We start from the raw sequence: 27807 nt of genomic DNA on the forward strand, positions 1-27807 counted from the left end.
TGATTTGTTTCGGAAAATTTGAAGGCATTTTTACGTTTGAAATCGGAGAAAGTGTTCCCGCGATGTTCTCCGCAGCTCACACACCAACCGACTGGCGTTCAAATCAACCGCGACCGATCATGGCCAAAGACAATACAATACAATACATCCGGGCACTATTCCTCTCCCCTTCAGCCCGGCCGGCTTAAGCAGTAATCTGCTCAAGAGTCTTTTGTTCTGTCAATGGATCAATATGACAGGCATTGTCAAAATGTGGGCTTGTATATACAAAATACTTTTATATGTACATTTGCCGAGCTGTGGAAATGCATTAGACAGGTTCCGTAAGCCAAAGGACGACGTAAATGGGGGATGTTCCATGATAGGAGAGACAATGTTCCATTGTCTCTGTTGCCTGTGGCGTCTTTGTAGAGTTGTCCATTAAACACTCCTGTCTCCTGGGTAAAACTTGGAGAGATAAATGAGTTATCCTTAATCCAATCTTACCAGATTGAGCAGCCCTTCTCGATGGATCAGGAAGCATCGGTGCCATAGCAACAGCTGATAACAAGTCTTTGACGGAGTGCAGCCTCGACACACAAACAGTGGAGATGGTCATCAGATTCTTTGAGAAGGACTTTGTGACGATGTGATTCAAAAGCAAACGAGGACTGACAACGAATTTGAGGGCTTCTCTCCAAAATTACACTGTAGACAAATGGATCAAATAAAGTATTTTTACTATGTAGATATTTTGTTGTCTTTTTGGTGATGAGAGGAGGATTCACCAGCTAGTCTTCTAAGAGGACTGTGGTCCCAAGTAGTAATCAAGTTGTACTTAAAGAGTTGTCAGGTAGTTATGGGTACTACCAGTCACGTGAGATCAGATAACCAGCTGGCAGAGGTTGGTTGTTCCATTGTCCGTCATTGTGAGATGATGACGAAAGGTTTCACCATAGTGGGGAGCGAAACGACTGGGGGCGAAAAGGACATTTGCGTATATATTTGGTAACGACGACGACAACGACTTTGGTTGCTAGCCTGAAAGCTTGATATCTCTATGCAGGAAGCCAATTTTGACCTCAAATAAATACTGATTTTAAACACTTTCCTCCCTCAAAATTGCGATGTTGGCGACGCAGTCGGCTCCAGGTCATCTTGATCGTGCCTTCAAGTCAACTGGGGGTGCCCTCAAGGGTGACATAAACGAGATCTTGACCAGTGGACAGTACTATGTCACTCCAGAAATGACAAGGGAACTGCGGTCTGTCGGCAATGGAGTGGAGCACTTCAACGTTGATGCTTATTTGCAGAACTCTGCCAGTAGTTGGCGACATAACCTTGGCCCTGGCCAGGTTGCTAGTGATAGAGCTGGTAGGTTACTAGGAACAATCAGAATATTTCTTACATAGTCATAACATTGTATTTGTAAGGGATTGTTATGTTAGATTGATTGCAATTCTGATAGGCTACTCATACTGTCTCAGTGTCTGATAGGCCTAGTCCTCAAGTCAAGCGTTGAAAATGAAACCTTACATGACTGCAAAGGCCATCTATCATGTTATCCACTGATCTAGGCAATTTAGACGACTTTGACTTGAGCTTGTGCTGCGCCTGCCTACCAGCACCTTGACCCAACACAGGATGGAAATTGGAAGTGCTTGTTATGTAAGTTGATTATTTGTGGATTAGCTTCCAATTGACTATAAATTTGGGAGGCAACGGCAAGATGGCATGCTGCACACGATGAACAATCAATTCCAGGCATTGTGGACAGGTTGGAGCCTTGGTGTGTAGGCCTACTGTTGCATCAGGTTTACTGCGCATTTTGAAAAAGTAGATTTCCCCCGCCAATCGGCTCATCACTGACACTGTGGGTTGACATCCACTCTGACATGGCGTACGCTGTGATGGCTGATTTCTGGATTAGCAATAACCAATCACTATTTCTGTTCTAGCTACCCTTGATACGATGCAAAAGACACAAGGATTCCTTTCGGACATGAAGAGCAAAATGAACAAACAGTGCATTGGTCAACTCCAGGCCAATGAGATTCAGCAAACACATCACTGGGCCATGCAGAATCTGCAAGGTTTGAAGGGGGTAGGTTCAGTATTTTCATAGTCAAATGATACAGAATCTCAGGGGTTTTATTCAAGATCTCATTGATTAGGACTTGGCCAACTGTCCTGATTATGCTTACTCTTTGGAGGTCCCATAGCCCATATCGCATTCGATTGTCTGCCAAAGACAAATCTTTGTCTGACATGACATACATGTTGGATACTGCATCTCTGATTGGCCTTGGTCTACGTAGTCAGTTTCAGATTTATCAAAAAGCCATCTCAACTATAGAAACCCTGCTTTAGCATTGTCGTTACAATGCTTGCATGGGGGCCATGAAGAGGTACAAAACTTGCCGGGTGATCTTCAGGAATTTATCACAAGTCTGCTTCCTCATTAAATGATAAGCACAACCTTTATCCATTCCATGTTTCTTCTTCAGGAAATGACTCCCTATGCCCAAGAGTCCAACAAGAGAATCCAGCAGTTTTCTGACCATATTGGCGTGACGGACAGGTACACTGGCTACAGGAACAACTTGACAAGGGGCTCGAGAACTCCCTTCAAACTGGACACATATTGGAACAGGGAGCAAAACAAAGAGCGTGAAGGTAGGCATGTTCAAGAAGAATGACAAGCAAGTGATCCCTCTTGGGCTTTCCAATTACTATATGCAGCATTTTGGGCACCAAGTTGCAAAGGGGACATCAGAACACCAGCTTGCCCCAGGTGGCAAGCACTGTACCCCCAGTTATATGGCACAGCTTAAAGGGAATGGCCCGCCAAAAAATGGGGAGTTTTGGACGGCCCGGTCAAAACCTTAGGCGGGAATAAGGTTTCATTGATAAATATAAGGAGTTTCAAGGCCCCCAAATCACTTGTAAGGTTCAATAGATACTGGCCTTTCATTGGTTTACCGTCTGCGTATCATTTACATACTCTCATTTTGAAAAGTATGACAATATTTACGATCACGTTATTGATTTTTGCAACATTTTCGGTAACGCGCCCCTTGCGGATCTGTAAGGTACCATGCTTGAAAAATGCTTCGTCTCGTCGATTCGCTCGCGGATAAACGCATCAGGTTGACTGCAGCAACTTTTAATTGTTGGAGACAGAGAAGGAAGGAATATGATTATCAGTTTGATGAAAACTTTGCAAAGTTTCGTCTTGGGACTCGAAATCCATACTACTATTCTCTCCATTTTCCATTTTCTCCTCTCTCCAACTCACTACTATCACTATTGACTGCGTAACATACACTAACATTCTTTCGCTATCATTGCTAACTTCATTTACTAGAACACTGGCCTCTTTGTAGCCGATTATGTAACCCATAGTGGAAACACCTGACAGCGCCGCCCGGCATGATCCACGTGCTACTGGCATATTTATAACTCGTAGTAAATAAGGTTGTAAAAATATGCAAATGAGATGCCGTATATGGAAACCATGACGTCAGTAAGCAGTTCTTATTTCTGCTACGGGTGGCGCTGTTGCTTGCTTCTGGAGGCGCTATTCAACCTCTTTAAGTGCGCCGGGCATGAGGATTTCCTCTGTGGCAAAGTGGTTGGTGCATTGTGAACTGTGGGACCAGGTTCTGTGCCTGGGGTAGTGGATCAACCTTGGTGGAATGGATTGGAATCACTAACGATTACTTTTGTTATTTACTGACAATTTCTTATGTGATTTCTATGATAATTTGCAGGCATCCCGAGGTCGCGTTCGGCTCCGAAGCAGGTCTCGTTCAACCAGTATGCCTTACCCATGGAGTCAAGCCCTTCTCTACCAGCATTTCAAGCAACACCAAGGTCGGCTCAGGTCGGCAACCGAGTCGGTAGGTATTTTGAAAGTCCATAGTCTTTGTGGTTTTAAAAGACAAGCTACTTGCTAGGAGGTGCCTCATGGCACTCTAACCACCATCCTCAAAAGGTTAGTTTGAAAACGTGGCAGGGCTTGAATCCCTTAAATCATTTGTTGAAAAATAGAAAATGAAAAATGCTTGCACAAAATAAAAAATGCTGTGATACACACCATTGTCTGTTGAATATTGGTGTAGGTAGCTTCTCCATTCTTCTTAGATTTGTGGTTTCTGTGTTCTTTTAAAATGACGTATTATTGATTTTTACAGATGCCGAACCCCCGTGTGGTTCCTCCATGGCACGGCGACCCCCGGCAACACAGTCCATTCAGGAGGCTTGTGGCATCAACACAACCTTCCCTGGGAAATCGGAGTACAAGACACGCTACTCGCAGCCACCGCCCAAACCGAAAACGAGCGACTTTATCATCAACCCTCAACCAAACTTCCACATTCATGGTCGTCCGCTCGCAAAAATTGCATTCGAACCAAGCTACACAGAATATCAGTATCGCTACGAATGGCCCGATGGCGCCCGGATCACACGACTCCCCTGGCTGAGAAAATAACTCAGTTCAAAAATGTTATTTTTCGATTCTGGTTGAGCTTTAGTTTTGCATTCACTAGTTAGTCAAAACAAGGAATGAAATTCATCTGTCAGCATTTTTCTTCTCAATATAATACATGTATATGTGGTATATTTCGTGGAATTTCTTTCATGAGTTTCATTTGATGATGTGTCTATCGTACATTGTCATGGAAACATCTGAATGAATGCGAGAATGAAATGATTACATTTCTGAAGAAGTTTTAAATACCGTTTGCGTGCCAAGAGAGATGAGACTTTGACACAGTCAAGCACAAAAACATTGTATTGTGTGTTGTATTAAAGTATTTTTTGTGTCTTTCATTAATGTTTATGAACCAGTATTCTGGTACAGAACATTCTGAGATTTTCGTAGATTTTACAAAAACTGTGATATGCTTTTACAATTGGTAGATAGATTTTTAATTTACATCATACATGTACAAACTCATTTAATACACTCATTTTAAAACCATTATGTAAAAGAAAACCTCGGATTAGATGGCGGTTAGGCCCACGATGCATAAGAAAACCAGAGATCTGGTCAGGCTCTAGAGCCCGTATTGCAAAAAAAGGAATTGGGTGGCTGTTAGGCATGAAAAAGAGAGTGTAACACCTGTCACACTCGCATACATTACCCCCGATTTCTTCAGAATGTGGCTGTAAGGTGTCAGGGGTATAGGGGTATAAACTCCATTTGCAGATTGGTTTTCGGGAATAATCATGTCATAATATCTAATAGTGGTGCAGGCTTATTTATTTAGTATATCTGTGTGTCAGGCTGTTTGATGTAACTGTGTTGATTTTCTGTTCATGAGTTCACTTGTAGATAGATAACAGTGTGTCTCACATGTAGGAATTAATTTCAACTGTCTAACAGTTTTTCTATTGTTGGAGGATTCTTTCAGTATTGAGTTAGTTGCATTTGAACTTTCACATTTGAACTTACATTTGAACTTTCACAATACCTGTATACATTTGCCAAAATCATGTGATACACTCTCAAATGCATTGGTTTGGCTTCTAGAGTGTTTGTGTGCTGTATTATTCATAGTATTACTGTAAAACACCAAATTTTGAAAATTAGCGGTGTGCAGTATTCACTGTTCGTGGTTGTACAATTTGAACAGCTCATGATACGAGACCGAACTCTTGAAATGTTTACACTTCAGTATTTTATTTGGAATATAATCTGACAGAATTGGTTGTGACAAATACATGTATTTATCTTTTCTATTGAATGTAGCCCGATTCAGAAATCTCAAAATGCCGCGGGCAAGGCATATGATAATGGAAAGTCAAGCTTACAAAAACCTTCATCCGTCTGCTGAAATGCCATGTTCTCAACTCGTGATCCAAAAGATAGTCCAGACATGAATGTATTGTGAATGGGACTACTTCTCTTTATTATCATATTTTATCGATCAAAAGCTCTGTGGGCGTGCAAATATTAATATTTTGTACAACACTTTTATAATTTGCACAATGTATTTTAAGAATACTGCTGAAATTTCATGTGTTACTACTATTTGGTTATCATTGTAAATAAACAGCATTTAGTACATCATATTTGTTATAATGTCAATCATTGTCCGACTTGAATGCAAATCTTGTGGACAGAGTAGTGAAAGAGCTGGCCAGTCTGCGTCTCTGTTCGACAAGTGTGATAGCTTAACACTCCACTAACAAGCGATTTTGGTAGCTGCGACCTGCTGTCTCAACAAAGAATTGCTCGTGTGCGTTGTTCATTATTGCAATCTGCGATCAGTATCAAACTCAGTTATGACTTGTTTTACTTGCAAACAAGATCTTTTTGGCGCTCATCGCAGCACAATTGTCGCAAATCCCTGGTTTACGGGGACGCTTTATGAATTGGTCAAGCCCCAATCCAATGTCCATTGTCACTCGAAATAGCCATTTTTAATACCAGATGCCAAGATGCCGGCTGTGAACGTCCATCCTCAAGTCTCCTTCTTTCAAGGAAGGATGGATGTCAGCACAAGGATGGATGTCAGCACAACACCGGTCGATCGGCATGTTCTCCTGGCTCAGCTAAGCTAAAATGGTTCACGTGTGTTGGTGCCACCAGGCAGATTCCTTAGGCCACTCCAACATCAATCGGAAGAAATAAGCTAAGATTCCATAAAAATTACAAAATATTTTTAATATATTAACCATTCGTCCATACAACAAATGTTTAAAGAAAAGACAAAATATACATGTGGCATACATGGTATAGAAATCCCGTATTCTTTTAAGAATAAAATGTTACAGTAGGAGTTGTTTCTCTTGCATTATTAATCTATTCCCAATTTGTGTCTATTGGTCTTGATCTTTCAGCCAATTGTATGGCTTTTATCTCGCTAAGAATGTGAAAGCCAAATTTTGTTTCAAAGTAGAGGCTAAAAGGGCCCCTACAGAACTAAAGATGGAGAAAATGGACTCCACCCATGTAGGCTTCTGCAGAAGAAAACCATACCCTATACTATCTGGTATTCAATTACACCGCATGCCACCAAATTAAATGATTAAATTCAATATAGACCAAGTTAGTACCAGAGGTGATCCTCCTCAGCCCAATTAGCCTCCTTCCAGACAAATGCCAAGATATTTTAAAAGTCAACCCCCTGGTGGTGACTGTTGTTACGTCACGAACCTTTTTTCCCGTCCCCAAAGCAGAATTCCATCACTAAGTGGTCGATCAGAAAAGAGGCCCTTTTAACACTGATGTGCACATTCGAGTTGTGTCCACATGCAATTTTCTTGAGGCTGCCAATAGATAGCAAAGCTACGTGTATTACAATCAATATAAAAACTGACCCCAGAACTTAAAATATAATAACTACGTGGTAAAGAAATGTATACACACATAATAAAGTGGGTGGAGTTATATATGCTATGCCAAGACGAGACGTAACACCTTATTCCTTCTTGACAACACCCAACCCCTGCACTACACAACACTAAAAGATACTAAGAGTCATGTAACATATCGATAGATAGAAAAGGATTTTGACAAATCTTAAGTAGAAATGTACCTTTATTTGATGTTCAGTTGCCTTTACTGGGTTAGAATGTTTTATTCTGGCAAGGTTTTCCCTGGCTTTTGATGAATTGTGCTGGACCTATTGGCATTTTATCAAGTTTTTCAAACGGAAGTCAATTTTGCTGTGTGATGCTTCTTAAAAAGCCACACTGTCACAGTTTCATGAACTTTCAATGCATTTTAAAAGGTTTTTGAGTCACCCAGGTGCATTGTATGATGGTGTAAATGACTCGGAGTAGTCCTGATACTGATTTCTCAAATCAAAGAATCAAAGAAAAACTTATTTTTCTTTGATTTATTTTTATGGCGTAGGCCAATAGGTGGAGATATTTTAGCCATGTTGGCTGAACACGTTCAAGATAGCCAGTGAAGACAATGATTGCGGCAAGTCTTGGAAAAAAATTTATCACATTGACTTAATCTTAGACAACAGGCATAGAAAAGTACATAGATATGCAAATACAGAATAACGTCTCTAGTGAGGACAACCCACGGGTACCCTCAAACCGAATCCTGGTGGAAACTGTGTGTAGAGGCATTTAGTAAGCTTTTATGAAGAATTCTCAAGTGGTAGTTGAACACAGTTACAGTACATAATATCTAAAGTTAATAGTCTTATTCATTCATATTCATTCACAATTGCAAGCGTTCAGCACAATTTTCTTTCGGTTTCTCCAATTTTTTATGATTTTCATTTCTACAGGTCAAAGTTATTTGCAATACTGCAAAAATGAAACACCTGGGAAAAAGGAACCAAGTACAGTCGTACAGAAATTTATAGATTACGATAGGTCATAGCACCATAAAATCACAAACCTGAATACAGTACAAGATACAGAAATTAGAGTTGGTCAAAACTTGATACTCACCAATCAAAACTTTACAACAGTAAACAAAAATATGAGATTCAGAGTTGTTCATTATGATTTTGTGTTCGATATTTCTCATTATGAACGGAAAAAAGGGTGTCCCAAAAAGGGTAGATTTTCATGTACGTTTTCACACCCAGGACGAGTGCTCATTTGGATCAGCTGGCATGATGACACCGTCACACACTTTCTGTGGACATTACAGTGCAGCTGTTCTGTGCATTCAGTGCAGCTGTCCCACTTGAAATGCACATTTAGTGTTGTGTACATTATAAAAAGTTTAAATGTACCACTTTCCCTAATTTTTTGAAAGCGCTTATTCCTCTTCGAGTGTCTTACTCTTTGTCTCCTATTAAACAAGATATTACATGAAAGCACATCCCAGCGAAACAAAAATACAACACTTTTTCTTGAGGATTTGTACAAATTTAAACTAAACAGGAATGTTATGTAAGGTAAAGTGGTACAATGATAGCCCTCGGAATTGTGCTGGGTTATAACTGTACAATCTTACCTCATCCCATGAATACCACTTCAAGTACAAGCAATAGAACACTGATCTTACAGCAATGACTTTGACACACCCTGTGTAGACAAATCAGACAGGAAGGAATGTACAAAACAGAACTGAATTGAACACAGAAGTTGGAATGTCAGTTATCGAAATTTGCAATGTTACAAGAACTCTTAAAAACTGACACAAAATTAGAGGGGAATTCTTGCATAGTCTGTTAAAATCGAAATGAAATATGATTTCCAGGTAAGCACTACTCAATGCACTGTGCCTGCCCTTTCAGGCTTTTGTTGGACCGGTGATAATTCTATAAGAAAATGGGCACTGAAAGCTGGTTGCCTAGGTAGACTAAATACCACCCCTATCACCATGATCACTACAACTATGACAATGGGTTACATCTGTCACCATGAATGACTATATATCTATCCTGTCCCCAACCTGTGGTATCAACACTACCAATTTAATCTCAAGAAATAAACAATGAAGTAAAGACTACTGTCCACGTGTCAATAACTTAGACCTCATCATGACAGAAATGCTACACTCTTGTGAAATGTTGTGGTTTGCATACAAAAATCTGAACAGTGGAAGACTTGGACTTACAAAACACATGAAGAACAATATTGGAATTACACAAAAAATTGACTAATTTGGATGACAGAGGTATCGCATATTTTGTTTTGCCAAAAATATCCGGATCTCAATCAAACTTCTTAATGTTACTGGCAATTTGTAGATGTTACTGTGCATTCTACTAGGTGCAACTCTACTAGGTGGGAAACCCAAGCATCACACTGACTTAGAGTCATTACAGGAGCCACAAGCAAAGGGTTTCCGAGCAAAAGCTATTTCATGCAAATGCAGCACGCTATAAAATGTCACCATGATCGAAGCAAATCTTTATGTTTGAGCGAGTATGCACGTACAGTGTAATCAAGCATAATAGTGTCCTGTACTTGGCGTTGTCATCTTTGGTCCCAAGGATTCAGACCTGCATGTGACAGACGTAGACGACAATGTCTTTAAACTTATGTTACCCTTGATGGTTCCACAGAGGACTGAAGGTAAAGTACCGTATTTTCCGGCGTATGACCCGCGGCTTTTTGCCCTCAAACAGGCCCAAAAAGTGGGGGTGCGGGTAATACAAAGGTGCGGGTCTTGCGTGGATTCTGAGAGGGATAAGCCCCAACCCCAAAGAAAAAAAAGGGGACCAAACTGGTTACTTGATAAGGATTTATGTCCATCGTTTTCGCATTGTTTTCAACCAATATTTCCGCCATGATCGCATAGTTTGTGATGTCTCCGCTAGGGAAAATAGTTACGGCCATGCTGGAATTGATCCACTTTGGTTAACAATTAAAAAAAACATGGCGGTTCTAGGATGTCAACATCAATGAATGGCTTACTATTTTTGGAGAATGCGGGTCTTGGAGCAGTGCGGGTCATAATCAGGTGCGGGTCTTGCGTGGCTTTAGGTAATGGTCAAAGGGGGTGCGGGTCATAGGGCAGTGCGGGGGATAATCCGGAAAATACGGTAAGCGGAGTGCAGTGAGGGCCTACTGGCTAGTGCTCAAAGATTTAATATTACATTTCAAGGTGTACTTTGTACATTAGGCTATTAGGCTATTTCAATCAGATCCAATTTTCCTGATGGAATGGATATCTTGCGGAATGGTGTATTTTCTGTGGATCTGTAGTGTGCCTTGTCACCTCGCTCAATCTTAGGATGTGTGATCCAGTTTTAACATAATTTTGGTCATATTCCTCTCATGAAAGATTTTGTTGAGCTATGACATAGATGGGAGCAGCTGTACACGATACTTCCAATATCTGAAATCATAATTTATATGCGTTTTTTAATCGAAAACAACAGGGGACATTATCTCAATTTCAATTCATCAAAATTCTCAACTTCATTTCATTCAAATAATGGTGACATTCAGAAGGTCTCCAGCATTCAGCCATTCTGATCAAGAAAGTCAAAATTGCCCCTTACAATGTACATTTCTGCTCTTACCTGACTATTTCTAAAGTTTCAGAAATTTTTCCAATACTTCACACTCGACTGCCTCATCAAATGCTTCAAAATTCTGAAAAATTAATGAAACACAATCAGCAAATCCGTTATTCATGAAGGTTACAAAAAAGCTATTTCTTATGTAGTGCTTCATTCACAATATTCTCAAAGTGCTTTACATGATCTACTCCACAGCCCAAGTTGAAACTTTTCAGTCACTGTCCTCGACATGGACAGAAAAAAGGCGACAAGATGAAAAGTAAGTCAGCTCTCCCAGGACCAAACCAAGAAAGAGGAGGTAGTCTGACCAGGAATTTGATGACTTGCCATCGGGAAATAAGACCGAATAATTCCTTACCCCGCAATAACTATCACCATTTGCAATCTGCGGCGGTAAGGCCGTTTCATTTTCAGCTATTGCTCTCATTTTTTTCTTGTCATCTTCAGATGCGCTAATATCAACCTCGGTATATGGTACTTTTTTGCTTTCTAGAATATTCTTGATCTTTGTTTGTTGTTGTTTTATCTGAAAAAAAATAGGAACAGGTTTTTCGAGCAAAAGTTGGAAATTCTCCAACAAAGAGGCATAGGGCCTACTTTAGTACTTTGCAGGGCTACTGTTATGAGTGTTGTTACTTGCTCTAATTTTACTTCTAGAAAGTACTGGGTGTCCGGTATTATTGCAGTGTATTTTAGTTTGTGCCACAAACAAAAAGGCAGGAGCCAAAAGTCTTCTCACTTGGTATGTACAGCACCACACTTATAACTGCACTATGAGGGACTATATGTGCATTGTAATTCTTAGAGTGTATCATTCATTGCATTATATGTGTATTGTATAGTGCATTTTGGCTATCATAACATGTACAAAGTTTATGTTGTTCGGTTGGCATTTGCAAGAAATAAAGACAACTAAAATCAGTACCGCCATATTGGATGAAACTGTGCTCATATAAACAACGACTCCTGCCATTTTCCTGTCACGTAAACGCTCTTATTGAGGAGAAATATTGAATTAGAAACTGGAACAATTTGAGCCTTGAGGAGAAACAACCCGGAAGTGAATTGACCACGCCTTCAATTAAATGGCCTTGACCCAATTAGTGACCGTGCCCTCTCTGAACGACAAAGATCACTAAAATTACCTCGCACCTAGTAAAACACTAAGAAGTTTATTTCGATTAAATTAGACTAATCAACCCAGTTATTGCAATAAATTTTGCCTATAAGTATTAACAAGTAATTATCAATTGAACTCCTGCTAAAAGTTTATCAATATACTGTCAGAAAAATTGTTGAGGGGGTGTTCCTGATATGAAGTAGTCTACATGCAAACAAGGTTGAAAGATAGTTGCCATCTATTTTTAGACACATCCTCTGAAATACATGTGATGTATGTGATTGAATAGATTTGTAAACATTTCATATTTCACTTCGAACACAGTGTCTATTTCCTGAAGTGATTGTGATGCAAGGTGGTTGTCGATGTCGACAAAGGCAAGTGGTTTTCATGTTATAAATAGTGTCACCCTTTTGGTCTTGTAGAAATTAGAGAAAATGCATAAATTGCAATGCAAAATAGTCCTGGCTCGCTCTTAGTATAACACTAGTAAAGTACACCTGACACTGACACAGTCACAGGCATGTGAAAAGGCGAGGGCTCAATAGCCCCCCCCCCCCCTCCCCCCAATTCACTGACTGATGTGTGTTGAAAGTCGATTGGGGGGGGGGGGGGGGCTATTGAGCTCTAATTTCCATGTGCCTATGGCTTGCTTGATCAGTGTAAACATTGTGCGATACTGTATCGACAATCGTGCATAATATCGCCATTTACGCCATGACGTTAATTCCCATCTTAAGCTAAGCGGCGTTATTACGCACATTTGTTCTACGACGTAACGTAATACAATATCGCTCAACGTTAGTCATGTTGGTATAGTGTAAAAACTCGCACAGGGCACACACAAAAAGGGCACAGTCTCTCGCTGCTAGCCGATAACTCTAAAATGAAAATCACCTGCCAATTAAAATGACGCCATGGTTTGAGATGGATGCTATCGCCATCTCGCAAATTTCCCTGGTTGTTCTGTGCTCAGTTGACTATGAAAAATTTCGACAAAGACAAACCAGAGCCTGAACAAACCAATGCGGCACACTCAGAACACATCGGAAGATCCATGGCAGCTTAGAAGGCCTTTTCGTAGAAGTTTGTTTGGGCGCTCACCAGTCATGCATTTCACCTGGAAGGGTGAGAGTAGCATTTCTATTTTACGGACCCACATCATGCCACGATTATGAATGGCGTACCCCTCTAAGACAATGTATTGGATTCAGATACACCATCAACAGTCTCAAAATGTCTTACAATTATTCATTTCTGCCGTCCCTGAATGTAACTCCTTTATCATCCCCTCGGTGTCTCTACTTGTAACTGTCATGACACCAGCATTGATCATATTGATGACGATTATCATAATACAACCAGCAGGTCACATGACCTCATGGTAAGCTCATTCAAAATGCCGGTGTCTACTGACTATCGCAGGTTTGACAGTCGGCAATGTTGACACCGTGCTGGATCAACACTATAAAAGATTTAATCAATACGAGCGAAATACAAACTTCAGGGTAAGTGCATGATTTCTTTCTTCATTAGAGATATATCCTTGTAAGGCTATCACAAGCTAAAAATTCTTGATAATTTATGCCTGTAATCTTTATTCCAAAACGTTCCAATTTATCCAAATGTCTGCCCCATTAGAATTTCCTCTTGCCTTGTGACATTTAGATGAGATATTGATATGTACTTTTGTGCTTAATTATGATGTTATATAATCCGCTAGCGGAGGAGAGAGTAAGCATTGATATGCATGCTGCCGTATCTGAGTGCTATGTATCCATATGGATTGGTCGTTACCCGAAGCTTAGCTACGTGTAGCATGAATTAGCGTTGCATAGCATGCAGTGTAGAATGTCATCACCAAATGATAGACTTGCATATTGCATTGTAAATTAGAGCTTTTATACAATATGCTATGGAGCATCGAAGGAGCATTTTAATTTATGTCAAGAGCAATAAGCAATTGCGTGAGATGGGTTGCCGTTATAAATTTGGATCTGACTTCAGTGTTCCACTGTGCAATCTGTCGCATTTAAGCCTGCCCACAAGTCTGACAGTACTAAATGTCTAATGTGCCCTGGTGCCCTGAAATCAGTGACCGCAGTTACCTGTCCTTTGGACATTGTTTGTACTAATTATGTAGATTCTGGCAATTGCTATTACATTGCTTTATCTGATAATGGTTTGCATATAAATATTTGACGATGCATAAACTATACCATTATCAGATAACAATTTAACCCTCTATGGGACGTCCTTCTCTTGATTCTTAATGATAGACTGGATAACATGACCCACCAGAGGCAAGACAAATAATGCCGACCACTCGGCCAAGGTTGACCGAAGTTCATGGAATGTGTTATTGTTCTAAAAGGCCAACAGTGTTTGTTCAAAATTTGCAAATTGATTTTGAATTTGAAAATTTCCAATTGTGTAAAATACATACTGAAAATTTCAACAATGCCATTATGCAGACAGATATACAAATGCTATAGATGCCAAGTTTTACTGAATTTGCATGCATGATAACTGCACTATGGCAATGATATCTGTTAGTGCTAGGCTAAGACACTAACATCTGAACAATACCTAATGGAGTATAGGCCAAGTATTGTTATGTTGTTTTGATAAACATGAAACAGGCTGCTCTCAGAATGACCAAATGTTATAGCAAGGGCAAGGCTTCATGTGAAAAGTTCAAATAAAGTGCTGTTTACATTTGGCCTTGGGTTCTGTCACTTATTTAAGGCAAATACAAAAGAATGTGAAGGTTATTTTCACCTTTGCAGGGTTGTCAGTTAGGATCTGACCAGGCAGAATTTGGTCCAATATCAGCCTGAAAATGGACCAGGAAAGTTACGAACAGTTTGAGTGGGAGCCCTCACAAATCGAAAAACACGCCCATGTGGAGATGTTATGGGATAATACTTTCTTTCTGTCAGTAAATCATACAAAATTGCTCCCGAATCCTGGTAAATGCTGTTCTTACTCGTCTCTCACTTTAGAGTTGACTAAATGTCGGCCATTCTCAAAATAGTGTCCATCATTTATTATTGACCCTGGAATGTAGCTGGGTGCTACTTTGACCCGAGTTCTATGATAAATTTATCCGTAACCATGGTGACCTAAGATTGGCTAGCCGCCTTGCGTATAGGACTTTCTTTGTGAGATTTCTTGACAGAAGTTTATAAGCTGTTAATAAGACATGAGGTCGATTTAAAAGCGTTTGTGCTGATCGAAAGAGAAGGATGGATGTCAGTGGACAATTTGCAGAGGAAAGCTACTCTGTATTGAAGCACTTATGCAGCACAAATGCAGCACAGTGCTGCAAAATGAAGTACTGATGCAGCACAATCCTTTGCAGCTTGCACCAGTGCCGCATTTTGTTAGGGTTGTTTGAAGGGATAGTTGTCCATGGGGACAAATAGCCCAGGTTAGTGATTTGTATGCGGCAGAATAGTCATGGATAAATTGTTCTGGAGGAATTGTCTAGGGACTAAATTTCAACCAAGACAAATTGTCTGGAGATGGATTGTCTTGACCATGGGAAAAATTGTTCGATTCGTTTAGAGATTTTGGTGCCCCCACCACCACTGCCATCCAGTGTGATCTAGTATGATCTGGTATCAAATATAGGTGCCTGGGAAAAAAACCTATTGGGATACCTGTCACCGATGAATCACTATACTGGCCAGACATCTCTGGCCAGATGTTTATTCAAATCAAATGAGGCAAAAGGCCTTTTAAAGGTAGTTTTGTCAGGCTTCAGCTAGTAACTTGCAACATGTGGTTCAAAAAGGTAGGTTGCCGACAAATAGCTGAGGTATGAATCTGGTTCTGTGCTTGTATATTTGCCTGGACTGTCATCATTGAGGTGGGATAGACCAAAAGAGGCCAGAATTTAGACACGGTCGCTTCAGTGGGATTCAGGAAAATTATTAAGGGCCATAAAATTATGATGGGATTTGCCGAAATTGTCAGGTGATATTCAGGACTGGGCCTGTTTCTAGAAGTACCTCAGGACAGGTTTCCTCCTTTCCCCTGAGCTTTCAGTAAGACACTCACAAGACAGTCTCAGCATCTTCTCTTGTATAGCGAATGGACGGTTTGCAGAAATACCAAAGCAACTGGGCTTCCTTGGTTCTGCTTGTGTCATATATCCAGACAGTTTCATCTCTACTTGTCATCTACATGTACGAAACAAATGTCAAGCGATCTCCTGTTATTGCATATTCATGTCAATCTTTGACAAGCGCATGATCTCATTTCGTGTTCATATGATTTCATCGTACTCAGACAGCGACGCAGTCTTACATCGGTTGATATCTCTGGATTGATTTTGTGAAAGAAATCAATGTGGCTGTTATCCCTTGGCAGATTGAGTTGCCGGTATCATGATGAACAGCGTTCCATGATGCGAAAAAATACCCCTTTTGACACGCATATGAATCCTGCCCATTTGTCTGTTATAATTTCCTTGATTAGGCCTACTTCAGGTAACAGGTGTGCACCTGAATATGAGGCAGTAACCAGCCAGGGTGGGCCTACAGAATTATGTGTGGGTCATTTTCCGCGATCATTCATCGGGTCGCCGCAGTCCGAGGCATTGATTTGTACTTCTGCGAAATCAATTAAATTGTCTTTGTGTTTGCAGATTAATCAAGAATTAGACACATTGCACGGTCGCCCCCTCATTATGCCCTGACAGCCCATTTCTGAACTGAAGCAAAATTTGATGAGAGAAAATGCTAGCATTTTTTTCTAGCCTGTCCCAATCACATCAAATTATCTAATCACATCACTCAAATCACAGGCAATTTAACATTTCCCTCCGCATTTTTCTACATTTTCCCATTAGAAATGTCTCTTTTTGGCCTAAAAAATACGAAATTACGAATCATATTTGGATAAAGGTGCTGTCAGCAAGTGTATTTCAGGCAGGATTTGAGATTTGGCCAAAATCACTTTATCAGAGGGACCAGGATATAGCCCCGCCCAAGAGCTTTATAAAAATATTTTATTTCCAAAACTTATCCTGAAATTTATCTCTAAGTTCAATGAATAAGAATTACTGTCCTCAAAACACAGTTTTTCTGCAGCCCGGGGAAATAAATTGGTTGCCTCTGAAAACAAAAAAATATGCAGCTAATGGGTTATCTGTCTGCTAATGCATGGATAAATCGCATGAAATGAAATTACTGATGTGGGGATAGCAAGTGCCAGTGATTTGAGATGCAACAATATTCCTCATGCATCGTTGACCTTTTCACAGACAATATTTTTGTTCGTGGCATAAATTGGGAGTTTGTGAGTCTGGGAAATTGGTTGGTAGATAATATCATATGGGGTGATAAAATAAACCCAATGTGTCGACTTAGTTTTCTTGTGATGACAGTGGTTGTGTAATTTGGAGCAAGATGTGCTTGGTTCAATTATTGTTACGTGAGTGATAAAACATTGCTTGTCTGCAGGTAATTTCAGGATTGATATTTGTGACTCGTCACAGCAAAACCAGGCACATGTTGCTGTAAGCTTGGCAGGTTGAGACGGACTGGTTGTTCATTTCACTATTGTCTGCCTTTTGTGAAATCAGAGTACAGCGATTTCTTGCCCGAGCCACACGGTAAAATATAATTTGACCAAAAAAGTTTGACCAAAATGTTTTACCGTCTGGCACGGGGAAAATCCACAAATTTGACCAACCAGATTTCCAAATCCAAAATTGTTTTGGATAGAACCCGTGCTATTTTTATCCAAGGATTTGACCAAATAATACAAGAATCCTACCGTGTGGCGCGGGGAAATATTTTTATTGTTCGATTAACGCTTTGAACCCAGTGACCAGGCCTTTTGTTATGGATAGCTATGTCCTCATATATGTCATTTTCTTGGTGTTGAGGCCTATTTTGAATGGTTATGTCACCTACACTGTGCATTTCCTTCACTATATAAACAGATAAGGGTATCTCGTCAGCACATAAGGCCCAAAAACTGCTGGTATGTGGACACAAGAACTCACAGACATTTTGATCGAGGAGTACAGGGCCCGCCCTGTACTCTACGACACAAAGAATCCCATGTACCATAATAGGGTCAAGAAAGAAACTGCCTACCAAGGTATCGTGGACAAACTTTCCCCAAAATGTGAAGGTTGCACAGTTGAAGCAGTTAAAAGGAAGCTGAATGGACTTCGAAGTCATTTGTCCAGAGAATTCGACAAGATGAAGAAGAAGAACAAAAGTGGAGCAGGGGCCAACGACATGTATCAACCAAAAGTATGGTGGTTTCAGAAGATGCTGTTCTTAAAGGACCATCTAGAGCCGAGATGCAGTACATCTACCATGGCCGATGAACATGACGATCAAATGTACAAGGTGAATAGACAGTTAATATGTTTATTTTATATCAACACATTCATGTACATTGCACATCGAAGTATTTCTACTGTCAGGCTTAGCTGCAAAATCTGTCCTGCCATGCTACTCGTCCGATGCCATTCACATAGCCGCGCAGAGCATCTCTTTGTGATTGTGCATCATTGGCATAACGGTTTCCAGACTGATGTTCAATACCTTGGAAAGCCTCCTCAGCTTTCTTAACTGATCTCCAATCCCCCTTAGCTACAACACCGCGGTTTAATTGTTCCCTATCTACTGCCCTGGGAGGGAAGTACTTGGCCGAATTATGGACCCTCAGGAAGTTGTGCAGTGCACAAGCAGCCAGAATGATCATCTGCACTTTCTCAGGGGATAGCAGAATAGGAGCAAAGAAACACGCGAAATCTGTTAGCTAATATCCCAAATGCATTTTCAACCACACGCCTAGCCCGACTCAGGCGGTAGTTGAAAACACGTTTGTCTTTATCAAGATTTCTAAATGGATACGGCTTCATGATGTCAGTTTGTAAAGGAAAAGCATCATCTGCTACGAAAAAATAGGGCATAGTGGCATCGCAATCGTGTAAGGGTTTTGCCTCAGGAAAATGTATAGTCCCATCCGCCATAGCGTTATTGAGATCGCTCTTCCTGAAAACACCTCCATCTCCGACACGACCGTTGGTTCCAGCATCAATCATCAAGAACTTGTAGTCGGCATCAACCAATGCAAACAGAACAATACTATGGGTGCCTTTATAGTTGTAGAAATAGGAGCCATAGCGCAATGGTGGGCGGAAAACAACGTGTTTTCCGTCCATTGCACCCAAACAGTGGGGAAGGTTCCACTTTGTTTCAAATTCCTCTGCAACCTTGAGCCATTCTTGTTCGTTCGACGGCACCTGAAAAGATAGACATTTATTTCACGAATGAGTGACCACATGATATCTTTGTTTTTTCAGGATCTGTCTGATGACGACGAAGTATCCGAGGATGAATCGGACAAAGTGATACATGTAGATACGCAACCATCGACCTCCAAGATCGCTGCTAAGGTGTCTTCATGGAATCCGAAAAGGAAATCATCAAAATCGGTTTCAGCGGAAGTGTCAATGTTTCAGACGGCCACCAACACTCTGGCGGAATTAAAAGATGCTGCACTCGCATCAAATAGGCCTCCGCCAACAGAAGCGAATGATGTATATGATGTGTTTGGGAAGTATGTAGCCTCAGAGATTCGTGCAATCGAATCTCCAGATGTACGACAGAATGTAAAAAGAAAGATCAGCTTAGCTTTGCTTGACGGACAGGAGGCTGATTTGAACACCAAGAGGAATTATGTTAATGTGAAAAATCGCAGCTATCAGGCACAGCCTCCGTCTGAAACTTTCTTTCCACTGTCTGTTGAGAATGCAGTTCGACCTTCCTGTCAATTTCGTAATGAAATGGTCACTCCCCGGTTTTCCACAGTTCCACTCGGCCAAAATACAGGTTCAGGTACAAGTGATATTGTAAGTCAGGCTATGTATGAAGCATTCTCGAATCATTAGAATGTTGTACACTTGTAGTCAACAACATACATAAGAAAATAATACATGATCTTCCTACAATTTCCTTCGTTTGTATTTCAATTCCAGAAAATGTGACAAATGAAAATCTGATTATCTCGAAAGAGATAGTTTGGACGTACCTTGATATAATCCATCTTTAAGGTTTCGTAGATTGCACAGCACGTTTCTGGTATTATTGCACCGATTGTTGAGCGACTCAGCCGTGTTGAAAACTGAAGACTCTGGAAAGTTTCCCCAGTGGCTAGGAACCTTAGAGTAACCGCCAGACGTTCTGCTGGAGTAATTGCCTCGCGCATGTTGGTGTCTTCCCTTGCCACGTAAGGCGTCACCAGTTGAACTAGGTGCTCAAACGTCTCCTCATCCATCCTCAAATAATTCTTGTATGATCCTGGATCCTCTAGTCGCAACTCATCTACTAGCATGGCATACGATCCCCTTGTTTTTCTCCTCTGGATCCATTTTCTGACCCATACAGTTCTTTTAGTACGGCGACGCTTCATCTTGTGGTATGCCACAGCTGCAGCCATTGCAGCAACAGCTGAACCAGCTGCCAGAGCAAATAGAAGTCTTGACTGGACGGGTGCCATATTCGAAAAGGTTGACCAAATAAATCCACCGTGTGGCATGAGTGGGCAGAATGGAAAAATTTGACCAAAAAGTTTGATGAAAAAGTTTGACCAAATAATTTGATAGTGTGGCTTGGGCATAATGTTATTTGTGTCGGGTTAATTCTAGGGCAGGTCGGAGTGAGGACAATTCTTGAGGAAAGCGTTGCCTGCAATAACCACTGCATACAAGAGGTCTTCTTTTGCAATAATCATTGTAGGTCTCTGCAACGAATGTCACTCATTTGCGGGGCACGAAAGCAGCAATCGTTAAAATGCTCTCTCCAGCAGATTGCGAGGTTCTCAGACACCATTGATTATCAGCCAACTTCATCTCCACAGCATCACATTGTATTTGAACGTTCCGCCTCCGCAGTTCCAGTGAAAGATTTATGCTGGCTTTTGTGCTGGCCTCGGGATTGTGGAGACTGATGATGTTCTGGATCTAACGATCAGTCACCCTGGGGAAAACATACTGTTTCATATCAAAGGCTGGAAAAAAGTGCCACTTGAGTGTTACTTTAGAATTTTGGTGTTCCTATTCTTTGCCCGACTCGATGTTTTTATCTTCAATGTCTGCACACAGGCAACAGCAGAATGAGTTTAGTACCAGAGGAGAATATATATATGTGTTAAGATTTGGATCGATCGTTGTTACTTACATCACATATACATTCGTTTTCATGTGATGACAGTTTCGTATTCATGATAAAAACTAGGTTAGTCATGCAGTGTCCCAATTAGTTATAAAACATCATAAACAGGCTAGACTTTCATAAAACTGAAGAGTTATGTCACAAGATTGTATTTCATATCATAGCCTAGTTTATTTGCTGCTACAGTGTCTTCCTGGTAATTGGTGCCTTGGCCCATGTTCAAATAACTTCCTTGTCTGTTGAACAGTTGTTTCAGGATTGGGTAGTGGGTAGGCTATCATAAATTTTTTTTGGAAGAGAATGTTTTGACAAGTTCGATATTGTGTGAATTCCAACTTTCTTGCAAACTCACTCTTCAAAACTGAGAGGATTTACCATCTCTTGCCTTTTTGAAATTTTACTCTTCTGACCAAAACGTTTTCTTTTTTCATTTCAGTTTTTCTCAATGAAGCACTGGAACTAGTCTAACCGTCAAGATGGTATTCGAAAGTCTTGCGGCAGGACTTATCAACAAATATCTTGGAAAGTACATCCAGAATTTGGATACGGATAACTTGAAGATTGGAATATTTAGTGGTAAGTTGTCGTTTAATCCAGAACCCTGTTGCTACAGAGCCTGTGCAGTTTCATGACAGACCCTGGGTTGGTGAGATCGGGCTCAACACAAGTGGTGATGTCAATCTTTTTCAAAACCTAACTTTAACCTGCCAGGCGATGGTTTGTCAATGCCTGTGTTCTCCCAAGATGTTGACCATGCACCTGAGTGGCTTCCAGATTTGGTCACCATCGAGGCAAAACAAGGTGCCGTTTGTTGGGACTGAAGGTATCATCAAAATTGACGTTTCTCTATCAATTTGTCAGCGCTGAAATTGCATGTAAGGAATTCATTTTTCAAAAATTTACAGCCTATCGGAAGATATAAAACGGGGGCCTAAAATGGGTTCTCCGAGGTAGATTCTGGTGACCGATCTGTTTATTGAAATCTGCAGATTGGGTCTAAGACTCAGAGCTCGAGGCAGTTCATTTTCTCGCCAAATATTGAGATGAAGACCAGTTTCCCTCTCTTTCAAAATCCTTAGTGGCTATAAACAATGTTGTGAGATTCAGTTAGTGATACTTACCTTGTAGAAGACCTATGGTAAACACGAGTAATTTTGATATATCCGAAATTTTAAAGAAGTCTAAATTTGAGTGAGTCCTTTTTGGAAGGACCATGTGTACTGTTCAGCCTGCATGCATTCAAAGCAGGCATTGGAAAGTATGAAATGTGACAGGTAGTGGTCATATGTAACCCACCCAAGGTTGGCATAATCGTTTGTTGCCCAAACAATGGTGTCAGATGTCACCTGCTTAGCCAGGTTGGTAATGCGATTGGCCAATAAATAAGTAACCTTTCTTATTTGACTGTTGTTGATTAGATCTTATAATATTGATTGTTAGAAATTGTTGGGGTGTAAAAAAGTGTTGCTAGTTTTAAAGACTGTTTTGGGTATCAGGGATTAAAAATCTCATAAAGAAATTAGCTAACGTAATCCAAACAAAAAAAGAAGATTTACAGAATTTCACGAGATTTGAGATTTAGTTGATCGGGTAAAATTATGAGAAATTTATGAATTATTTTTTGGGGGAGTTATGCAAAACGATTTCTGGTCAGGGGCAGACCCCTCATTTTAAAGACTGTCTCTCAAATTGTCAGTCGCTTCTAATTTGTCACTTGGCCTTAAGCCCCCCCCCGCCCCCTCGGCTAAAATCGGAGAAATGCTGTCATTCTTTTGTGCAGTGATCCAATCCTAAGCGGTTATTTACTTATAAGGGCACAACTGGCACAGTGTGCTCACCAAAAAGTAATGATAGTTGCAGTGTAAAAAAAAAGGATTTAGATGAGTTTTATGTATCTCACATTTCAAATGTCAGATGTTTTCATGTCTATCATGACTTTTTTAGCTGTAAGCGAAAAAGGTAAGGCAAGTTTTTCCTCCCAGAATACTTAAGTTACTTTGATTAGGCCGTGAGCCAAAACCAAAAAGCTGACATTTGTGACAACATTTTGGGGGCAAAATAAGATGCTCTGAATTAGGAGATACAAACACATGATTATGAAATTTTAATTTATATGGTATATTTTTGCGGTAACATTTGTTTTACTGAAGTAATCACCTTACTTAATATCTCAATCCCTTTTACCGTGCCCCAAAATGTTGTCATGAATAAAAAAACTTCGCTTCTTTTTGGATTTGGCCCACAGCTGAGTTCTGCAGCTTCCGAGAATTAGGCAAGCTGTCTTTTTTTTGCATTTCAGTAGCTAGGTACAAATGTATTGCATCATGACCTTACTCCAGACTGTTGTTCTTGCCCGTATTTTCTATTTTGTTCCGAGCTTTCAGAGCTCTACCTGCTATACTGTGTCACGGGTCGCAAATGGCGTGGGGCGACAACATCTTACGGAGGACAGGAGAACACGCCCCGGCCTCACCATTTGCGACCCGTGACAACTGTATTCTGACTCTGCATAGTTGTGTTGCTTTTTATAATCAAATGGATGATAATCATTTTCAGGTTTGCATCCTCGGCATGATAATTTTTGAATTGACGCATAAGTTTGTCCTTGGTTCGAATCTGTGACTGTTTCCGTCATCTACTTTGAAAATAAGCAGCAGAAGCAGAACTGAACAAAAGTTTGAGATTTTGTAACCAGTTGCACACGTGGATACCGGATTCTTAGCACTATAGTACTCATTTATGTCATGCTCGTACTCATAAACAAGATCTGGCAAGTTATATGGTTCCAACCTTTGCTGATAGTCATGATAGTGGTGTTGCAGTCTTTTAAAGGATAGCTCCTGGAATAAATCGTTGGCAGCCTTTTTGAACGAAACCAATGGAAATATATTAAATGAGTATTCCTCTTTACCACAAACCTTATGAAAGTGGAAGAAATATTATAGTTCAGGGAGAAAAATTGATATTAATAGTCCCTATTTTACTGACATGGACAGCGCCATTTTGAGTCAAATTTCCCTCGGTGATGACGCGGTGTGTGCAATGGCAGTGATTGGCTGAAATTCCGAAGCACCGATCGTGCATATTGTGGGCTTGTCACCGCTTTTCGCGCGTGCGCAGTGTGTGAATCCATGTCAATATCCGTTTCTTCGCGATCTCTCTCGCATGTCTCAATATTTCACGCAATTAAATCATTCTAATTTCGTTTTATTTGGACATTCGCGTAATATATGGATTGCTTGAATGCAAAATGCCTCGGTGCATAGTCCAGTTTGGCCATCAACATCGGGTCCAGCTGCATCTTCAATAGCTTGAGCCATAGCGTCATTGCCGTCAATGACTCAATCTCCCCCTCTCTTCATATTCCGGCTCAAACTGGTAGCCCTGTACACCAACATTTCCCCCTACATCCAAATCTTCATAACTCCCGCTGCTCATCGAAGTGTCACTGCTGTCAACGTAGCTTTCATCATCTGAAGCCCCCTTGATAACAATACAATAACACGATCTCAAAATATCAATCGGCTGACTGCTATTGTGACAATACTGACAATGTGAATTGCACACGTGACGTCACGATTCTCCGGTTTTGGAGGAGAGATCGCGAAAAAAGTGAGAAAATGGCGCCCTCCATGAACTCTGTGTTTAGTGGATTTAAAACACCTTTATTGGTACAAACGCAAATTTTTGAGCGATATACAGTCCTATATTGGAATAATAATGATATACGAAATATGCAGGTGCGTTAGTTTTCCCGATTATCGCTATAGCGATTTATTCCAGGAGCTATCCTTTAAGATGCGAGGACGCGTTGTCTTCCTTTGAAGGGAGGGCATGTTACAGTGTGTCAAGAAACACTGCATATCATTATATTTGGAATCGCCTTCGTGATAGACACATGTTGTCCTCTCACGGCATGTCCACAAACCTTGAAAGATAACATACTAGTATTGCCAAAGTGCATTGTCACAAGGCCTAGAAAGTCAATGTCCAATAATGATATACAGTGTTTCTTGACACACTGTAACAGTGGCAATGATACAGAGGATTATTGACACTACACTCCTTTTGATACAGAAAGTTGTCAATTTTGGTTCCTGTGCTTTGTTCATTGCGACGCTAACTTGGTCTCATCTGTCTTCAAGCAGGCCTTTCAATTACATTTACACCTATACATCTTGTAATTTTATTAGCCTATGTTGCCTCAGAACATGCTTTTCTTTTGCTATTCAGGCTAGTACGGGGAGATTTTGTCACGGCAAACTGTTGAAGTTATTTAAAAAATTCAACTTGTTCTGTTCGACCTGATCATCTAATGTGACCCATATTTCCAAAATAGGCAGCGGTCCTGTTGGTTTAAGAAAACCTCGAAAATGTTCACAAATGCCTTTGAAAATCATATCCAACACCTCATCTGCTCAAGTTGTTTGATGCCTTGGCAATTTTTTCCATCCCATTTTAAGAATATCGATGAGATTTTATTGCTCTGAAATTGGAAGCATGTATTTTAGTAGTCACTTTTTCACCTCGTCAAAGGGAGTGCCCCTCCCACCGATAAAGTGGGTGGTACAAGTATATCGGAAGGAATTTATAAAGGCCAAGCATGTCGCCTTGTTTGTTTCTCATTTCACGTACAGATTTGACTGAACACGCTGTTACTCTGAGTATCCTAAAACATGAAATTCATATTGCAGCGCCACATTTCAATAAACGACTCAATACACGATGACTGAGATCATATGGAATTTTATCAAAGTAAATGCTTGGTTTAGAATCGCTTCAGGAAACATGTATGTCAATATTTTTTATCTCATCTATTGATGAAATATGATTGAACTTCTACAAAGGTGCAATTGAAATAAATGCACGATACATGGAACTTAGTGACGCTATTTCATTCTACGATGAAATCTATATTTTTCAACCATTCACGCGTCGTAAGAATTAACTTGGCCATTATGCACTTCCTGCATCCTCCTTGAGTCCTTGTGTCATCTCTATACATAGATTTTCATATCTAAGTCCCAAAATACCATAAACATATGAAGGCCTATTGCCTGGGGCTCTGAGGGGATGTTAGCCCTTCCCACTCCCTCTCCTTTCTCTAGTCTCATTCATATCAGAAATGGAAAGTTTAGCTTTGTGCTAATATCAATGAACACTACTTTATCATGTTTTTACAACTTGTTTCTTTGAATTCGATGAAAAATTTATGAATGTACATTTTCCCAGCTGCGATTTATTTGCAAGAGAGCACTCACTAGTAGACATGAGGGAGTAATTATTTAGAATATCGCCCAAATGAACGATCAAAAATGCAGAGTGGGCGTGTGACGTACACCATGGCTGCGAGGCGGTACAGAGAACAAAAACAAGGGGCTGCTAATTTTAACATTATCTTTCAAAAAAGGTATTTTTAACAGCGAAAAATGGAGGCTAATTTTGGTGTCTCTGTCAGTTTGCTCTAGGTGCCAATATCGGGGCGTCTAAAGTACACAGACATGCCATCTACTGATTTGCGTCTTTAAATATTTCAGCGGATATGTGTAGTTGCTTTGTATCCTAGGTGATGTCACAAGGTTCTCCTATCATTGGTGAAACCATGAGATGGCAGTTCTATGCCCAATTGTCTACTTTCTAACATAAGCAGGCATTAGTGGAATAGTGTCGTGTGTAAGAATAATGTGCCATTTCCCTGTTGGTCTACTCCTGATTATGAGCCCGGCGCTAACCACTTCGCCACTGGCATAGTCTCCCGTGTCACCAAACCAAACTCGGTTCTTTTACGTGACCGGACTATCATGCAGCCTCTTGTCTGGATTTGAACTTGATAGATTACACGTGTCAACTCATATCTTCTCGATTTTGAAAATAACATCCCCATCAGCTGGTTGGGATTAACTCAACTAGAGTAATTGACAAATTTTATCAAAATTATCGCCCTGCAGCTTATGGACGTTGATTCATGTGAAAATGAATCGATTTTCATACAAATCTTGATTAAATGTCCTAGAGCTTCCTCGAAAGTCTATTCATCATTAACCCTTTTAGACTAAGGCATTATGTCGTGACCAGGAAGACTTCGATACTGTGATACTCTCGGTACACTAGACGTACAATCAATACGAAACGTAACGATTACCAGTTTTACCCAAGCGAAGGATCTTTTTATTGCACAGAGCAGCAATTATAATCGCAGGTTGAAGCAACAAAAATTGCCTGTTGACATGGTAATGAAGACTCCTATTGTGTGCAAGCAGGTTACTTGATTTGATAGTAAAAAAAACGTGCACAAATTGCAACAAATATTAACATCATTCGACAAATGAATATTTTCAATATTCTCATAACACACCAGAACAAATAAAATTCTGTGATATTTTTCTCTGTAATCTCTCAGCCTGTTGGGCCTACTGCAGGTGCTGGATTTGTTTTGTTATTGAAATTCCCAGGGTCGGCTGGGTTTGTTTAATTATTAACATGGATGTCTCTATCCTGGTATATTTATTGGATGAAAAAGTGGCCTGCTTGTTTGTTTGTT

The 27807-nt window shown here is 40.3% G+C and overlaps 4 protein-coding genes across 17 annotated transcripts in view; 2 read left to right on the top strand and 2 right to left on the bottom strand.

Annotated features, from left to right (window-relative positions):
• The first annotated feature begins 1021 nt into the window (after window positions 1-1021).
• On the top strand, window positions 1022-6049 carry LOC135488475 (uncharacterized). The gene is made up of 5 exons (XM_064773102.1): window positions 1022-1353; window positions 1938-2083; window positions 2487-2655; window positions 3753-3881; window positions 4176-6049. Exons 1-5 carry the CDS (start codon window positions 1107-1109, stop codon window positions 4472-4474), a joined length of 990 nt encoding a protein of 329 aa, XP_064629172.1. The 5' UTR covers window positions 1022-1106; the 3' UTR covers window positions 4475-6049.
• A 588-nt stretch (window positions 6050-6637) lies between these two features.
• On the bottom strand, window positions 6638-12007 carry LOC135487705 (SH3 domain-binding glutamic acid-rich-like protein 3). The gene is made up of 4 exons (XM_064771750.1): window positions 11866-12007; window positions 11299-11466; window positions 10941-11013; window positions 6638-10753 (listed from the first exon to the last, which is right to left on the bottom strand). The coding sequence occupies exons 1-3, from the start codon at window positions 11911-11913 to the stop codon at window positions 10951-10953; spliced, it is 279 nt and encodes a 92-aa protein (XP_064627820.1). The 5' UTR covers window positions 11914-12007; the 3' UTR covers window positions 6638-10753; window positions 10941-10950.
• Window positions 12008-13488: 1481 nt separating this feature from the next.
• LOC135488713 (intermembrane lipid transfer protein VPS13A-like) overlaps window positions 13489-27807 on the top strand; it is an 80129-nt gene continuing 65810 nt past the window's right edge. For all 14 annotated transcript variants that reach the window (XM_064773421.1, XM_064773423.1, XM_064773431.1 and 11 more), the window contains exons 1-2: window positions 13489-13568; window positions 21703-21842. In XM_064773421.1, coding sequence (XP_064629491.1) covers window positions 21743-21842 — 100 coding nt within the window. In that variant the 5' untranslated portion in view covers window positions 13489-13568; window positions 21703-21742. The remainder of the gene's footprint in view (window positions 13569-21702; window positions 21843-27807) is intronic.
• LOC135488598 (uncharacterized) lies at window positions 18803-20621 on the bottom strand. The gene is made up of 2 exons (XM_064773241.1): window positions 20125-20621; window positions 18803-19336 (listed from the first exon to the last, which is right to left on the bottom strand). The coding sequence occupies exons 1-2, from the start codon at window positions 20590-20592 to the stop codon at window positions 18803-18805; spliced, it is 1002 nt and encodes a 333-aa protein (XP_064629311.1). The 5' UTR covers window positions 20593-20621.

This window comes from Lineus longissimus, chromosome 5 (assembly GCF_910592395.1).
Source record: "Lineus longissimus chromosome 5, tnLinLong1.2, whole genome shotgun sequence".
Taxonomy (NCBI): Eukaryota; Metazoa; Nemertea; class Pilidiophora; order Heteronemertea; family Lineidae; genus Lineus; species Lineus longissimus.